Source organism: Hakea prostrata, chromosome 11 (genome assembly GCF_041222555.1).
Source record: "Hakea prostrata isolate BN-2017 chromosome 11, UWA_Hpros_2, whole genome shotgun sequence".
NCBI lineage: Eukaryota > Viridiplantae > Streptophyta > Magnoliopsida > Proteales > Proteaceae > Hakea > Hakea prostrata.
The window spans coordinates 11,588,800-11,594,799 of record NC_142610.1 but is presented as its reverse complement, the minus strand read 5'-3'; the positions used below and the strand labels follow the sequence as shown (position 1 = coordinate 11,594,799).

At 36.9% G+C, this 6,000-nt stretch overlaps 1 protein-coding gene across 1 annotated transcript in view; it reads left to right on the top strand.

The window, feature by feature from the left end:
• Nucleotides 1-804: 804 nt before the first annotated feature.
• The window catches only part of LOC149000113 (hyperosmolality-gated Ca2+ permeable channel 1.8-like), a 63,051-nt gene continuing 57,855 nt past the window's right edge, over nucleotides 805-6,000 (top strand). Inside the window, exons 1-2 of the mRNA XM_089140649.1 lie at nucleotides 805-1,426; nucleotides 2,710-2,862. Of these exons, the coding sequence (XP_088996775.1) occupies nucleotides 1,110-1,426; nucleotides 2,710-2,862 (470 nt within the window). The 5' untranslated portion in view covers nucleotides 805-1,109. The remainder of the gene's footprint in view (nucleotides 1,427-2,709; nucleotides 2,863-6,000) is intronic.

The following is a 6,000-nucleotide window of genomic DNA, read 5'->3' as shown; positions in this document are numbered from 1 at the left end:
GCTAAAGGGTGTGAGGTTGAGCCAGCCATATTTCACCTCTTCAGGAAAGAGTGTGGATCATCCTCTGACAGAAAGTACTTTGTGTTCCTCTGACAGTTTTACAACCATAAAACTATGTGGGGTTCACAAGTAAAAACATTTAAAAAAAATTAATTACCCTAATCCTATGGTCCCCTTGTAATTTGTGGTCAATAGCCACAAGAAAACACAGTACTCTCCATCAGAGTAGATGATCCAGACTCGAAATAAAAACTCTTATCTTATTCCTCTGTACTGTCAAGGTGACTTAGAACAACACCAATAATTTTGCACTTTCAAGTTGTATTAATTTATTACTAATAGACGTGACTTGCGACCATGGGATACTACAAAGAGGAGAAACACAAAAAAAGGCGCCATGGGATAGAAAAAGACATTTTAGACTTTTGAATGTTTGCTTTGGCTTGTAGACTTGGAGATCCTTCTCACTTAAACGTGCTATAGATGGAAATTATTTCCTTACAATTAATCAACATTTAATTATCCAAGAAACCTCAAATGACTCTGGTCACCTTGAATCCCATGTGACCTTCTGAAATTGTAATCCCTTAATTAATGGCTATTATCACTGAGCTTAGATTTTCTATTATATGGGTAGAGGTGGGATTTGATCTCAACCATTCTCTGTGAAACTTCAAAGGTTTAGATCTGTCCCCACTGTACCCATCTGGGTACATGATCATTATTGCCTTACTAAGTATGAACCCACATGGTATCCAAAGAAACCATCCTTTTTTTAAAAGAGAGAGAGAGAAGAGAGAGAGAGGTTTCTTTTGGTTTTTTTGGTAAGAGAGGAGAGAGAGGTTTCAGTGGCTCTGCAAAGGTTCAAGCTGGAACTCTTTATGTATTTTAGTAACAGAAGAGCACCAATGAAAACCCACAAAAAGCCAATGCCATCTCATACCCACTAGAACAAAATTAGCTTTATTCTTTCTCTCTCTCACATTCTGCTTCTGTCTTCTGTTTTCTGTTATCCTTTTCTTGCTTTCATATCTATCTCTTCTTCACATTCCAGACCAGACCCATGTCTTCTCTGTACTGCTGATGCTGTTCTGTAATTCTGAGGTCTAATGGCGTCTCTTCAGGATATTGGAGTTTCTGCATTCATTAACATACTTGGTGCCTTTGCTTTCTTACTTGCTTTTGCTCTTCTGAGGATTCAACCCATCAATGACAGAGTTTATTTTCCAAAATGGTACATCAAAGGTGCAAGGACTAGTCCAACAAATGGAGGAAAAGGTTTAGTTTCCAAGTTTGTGAACCTCAATTTCAAAACTTACCTTACGTTCCTGAGTTGGATGCCGGAAGCTCTGAGGATGAGTGAGACAGAGCTTATTGATCACGCTGGCCTGGATTCTGCTGTTTTTCTTCGGATTTATCTGCTTGGGTAATGTTTGAGTACTGGATTTCGACAATTTTGAGTAGGGTGAATTGTGAAAACGTGCTTGTACTCGAATCTTGAACTGGTTTTCAACTTTACTCGAGGAATGCACCCAGAATTTTCCAGAATTAGTAGTGAAGTTTTCTCCGTTTTCTCTCACATATACACTCATGGCTGTGGTTTGTTGGGTTCAATTTTGTGTTTCTTATGATGTAGTGTGGACAGATTTTAGTTGATTCTGAGTATCCACAACTGTGAATTGGTATTCAGCTTCAATTGGTAAATGGGAAGAGACATTTGTGACTGTTACACTTTTAAACCAGTCTCTCAACAGATATTGGAAATTGTAGTCGAATATATTGAACTGCATGTTTTTTTTTTTCTTTTTCTTTTTCCAATTTCAACTATGGTTCAAGGAATGTGCTGCGAATAACTGATGCCTGCTATGTTTCTGTTTGTGAATGTTTCACTTAAAAGCTTGAATTGCTAGGTAAGGTTAGCATCAATGTATACATCAATTCTCTCCTACCCACGCAGGCCAAGATCCTATGGTCCTTGCACGGGGAGGTTGCCCAGGATTTTCTTCATGGCGCCAAGGGAGACGAACTGTGGGGAAAACTCTTCCATTGCACTTCCTAGGAGGCTAATACTTGACCTCCCTACTTTGATAACCTTTTCCCTGTTGTTTCACCTAAAAGCCCAAACTATTAGGGAGGGGCATCATAAATGTATGTATGAACAGTTCTGATTTATAAACATATAACTGGGTTCACTTTTCAGGGAGCTATACAGATAGGTGTGTTCTGTAAAAATATGGTATTTAACATTTTAGGATATAAGGTGAGAAATACCTTAATGGAATGTGAAAAACTTGTTGCCGGTGTTGGCAACTCAATGCGCTGTAAGCTGCAATTTTCCTCATATGTCAAAAAATGCATAATTCTTATCTGCAGTACGTATCCTTTTGTAGGTTTATGCATACCAGATATAGAATCTTAGGTTTTAATTTTATTTTTGAGAAAACTCCATGTCTCATCTTTTTTCTTTACAATGAACTGCTTTTTAGATTCTGTTAGATGTTTTATTTTAAGTTCAGTAACCATGGTTTCCTAGAATCATGTTTTAAAACTTCTCCTTTTGTAATTCTATGACTGCTAGAGTTGATGTCTAACTAATTTTATTGGTATATAATTTATTGTCGAACAGTTTCATTTTGTTCTGTAAGTGCTGACGCTTTCATATCTTTGTCCTGCTATTTCATCTAGCGCTGAATCTTTTTCTTTTAACAGCTTGAAGATTTTTGTACCAATCACAATCCTGGCAATCTTAGTTCTTGTTCCAGTCAATGTATCAGGTGGAACACTATTTTTCCTAAGAAAAGAATTGGTAGTCAGCGACATTGATAAACTTTCAATATCAAATGTTCAACCCAAATCTGTAAAGTAAGTAATCTCTCTTCCCTGTCTAAGATGTATTTACATTATTGATGTTAGAAAATGTATGCATACTTTTGTCAATGTAAATACCTACACTTTCCTTTTAGGGAGTGTGGACAATGGAGCTTTTGATTTTATATTCCCTAGATGTATTTGCAAATTAGAATCTTTCGAAGTCAAATAGCCATACTTTGAAATGAAGTAAATATTTTATGATAATGGAGGTTGATTTAACATTTGTTATCCATATCTTCATTATCCTTTCTATCAATGACTACTGAATTAAATGCCAGCAGCTACTGCAAACCTGAGAACAATGTAAGCAAACAATAAAAAAGAAATTGAACAATGCTGTATCCAAACTAAATGGGGCCTACATGGGTCCTTGTGAGAACAAAATAGTAATAAAAAAAAAAAAGAAGAAAATAACAGAAGGCAACAGTAAGAAATTAGTCTTAGACAACCTAACTGGGGTCAACTATGGATCCTTGCCCAGAAATCAGTTCATTTTTATGTCATACTTCAAACCTACAAATATCTTTCTCTTCCAATTACCTTCATTCTGAATCAATTCAATCCTTTGAACTGGGACATTTGAAGGCCTCCATTGAACATGGCCATGCCACCTTGGACGACTTTCTTGTAGGTTATCTTGAATTGGGGCTACTCCCAAATCAGCTCTGATGTGTTTATTCCTTATATTATCCTTTTTATTTTTTATTTAGTACTCATCCATCTCAACATCCTCAGCCCTCAACACTTAGCTTATCTACATGATGCATCTTAGCTGCCCAACACTCTGCATTTTATGTCATAGCTGGTTTTGTAAATGTGCTGTAGATTTTTCATTCAACTTGGAAAATAATCTATCAATCACATAATGCTCTCGGTCCTGTTCAGTTGGTAAAATTGTACATATCATAAGCTCTGTCTTTGTTCTACTTAAAGCTTTTTGGTTTGAAAGTTCATCTTCAACTCTAGTTTGTAATTGGTTCTGTCTTTTGTCTCATCCACCAAAATGATCTAATTAGAAAAAAAGAAAAAAAAAAAAGAAAAAAAAAAAAAACTTGCATCTCTACTTGAATGTCTCTAGTAACTCATCCATGATTAACAGAAAAAGGTAAGGGGATTAAAGCTGATCCTTGATGTATCCGAACTGTTTCTCATAGTTCACCTCTTCATCTTATATTTCTTTATTTATGTCCCCATAGTTGCTTGAAACACTTCTAATTGTAGGGTATGGAAACTTAGATCTCTAGGCACTACGTTATAACCTTTCTCTAGGTCAATAATCACAATATCAAGATCCTTACTTGCTTTCTCTAGATGTTTCCATGATTCTTTCAGTTAGATAGGTAGCTTCTGTTGTAGATCTTCCTGGTAAAATAAAAAAAGGGAAAAAGAACATAGTGATGCTTTGTTCTGAGAACAATTTTGTTAGGCAAAGTCTTTTGGGCAAGTAGGACCTTACACATGATCCACTTGCTCCAATGTTCACCCTCTTACTAAACCTGAAATTATGGGCAAGTACGACCTTACACATGACCACTTGCTCCAATGTTCACCCTCTTACTAAACCTGAAATTATGGGCAAGTACGACCTTACACATGACCACTTGCTCCAATGTTCACCCTCTTACTAAACCTGAAATTGATCCTTATAAATTGCGTAATCTTCTGGATAAGACAAAGGAAACAGTGTTCTTTATCTGTTCAAATGGTAGCCTCCTATGTATGTTACTCCCGAGGCTTCAAGCTGCAGACAATTTCCCAGAGTGATGGTTTCTTCTAAATTGAAAAATGACCAATATGGTAAGTACCAGTCTTTTATAGTGCTTCGATAACTCCTACATGACATGAAAACTTTTGACCAGAAAGCGCCCCAGAACCCCCTCCCTTCTACAATCCCCTCCATCATCTGCTCCCTCCGGCAACTACTCTCCCTCTGCTCCTTCACTCCTCCCCTCCACTCTCTACTCCTTGCATAACCCTCCTCTCTGCACTTTATTTCTGTATGCAACATCGCACTCCTCCAACTCTCTTTCTCCCATGCTCTGTTCCATTCTTTGGGTCCATTTTACTTGACACATGCATGGAGGAGTCAGGCTGCCATTGTTGCTTTTTCTTTATCTCTTATTAACCAAGCCATCTCATTTTTCTTCCCTTTCGATGTTGAATTCAGTATAGAGTATATCCATCTAATTAATCTCCAATTCCTTTTCATTACTGAAACAATGCTGCAACTATTAAAATGGGAGGAGTTGCAGCTGATTCACTCTGATCAATGAATATTATGAGAGAAGTTATCTCCTCCTATTTGTTCTCATTGTCTTTGCTGGTCATTTGTTCCCTATTCTATTTTCTTCTGTACCTCACTTCCCCCAGTCAAACTAAGCCCCACGAGTGTAAATTGTATCTACTTCCGTCGGAAAAGTTGGAAATATAGAAAGGAAGGTTCCCCAAAATAACATTTATTTAACATGAGGTACACTGTACATGATATTTATGATTGAGGTATCCCAAATGTAATAAATCCAACATGAGGTACCTGAAATATAGTTTTCTAAACATTAGGTCCCTGAAGTATGTGTGCAAAAAATATTATTGTGAGCATGACCTTGTCCATGATGTAGAACTACTAAATCAACCTTTATGATTGAAATGAAGTCGGATTGCCTTAGTGTGGCGATTGGCTGGGGCAGTAGTAGTAGAGAAAATGCTTTTTGTTTAGGATTCTAAAAGGGTTAAAAGTGTCAATAACTTTTAGGTTTTAAAGTGGATAGAAGGGATGGTGGTGGGATATTGGAAGTCTAGGTGTAGCTGAGATTAAGGTTTTCTGAAGTTGTTTGTGAGTTTTAGCTGTTGGAAGTAAGCCAAAGGAGAAATTTGATCAAAATTTATAATACTTTGCTTCATGACTTTTCCGGGCTGAGTTGCCAGCCAACGGAACAACAGTTGAAAGTGAGCTATTTTAATCTTTCTGCCTTGCGTGCAATATACTAATATTTTATTTTCCTTTTCTCTCGATATTGAAACATGTAATTCTAATACTTTCCTTTGAGGGCAGCCCTTGGTGCTTAAGGTTGCTCCATTGTGACTAAGTGGTCATAAATTTGAGTTTGAACTAGCCTTTCTACAAAAGCA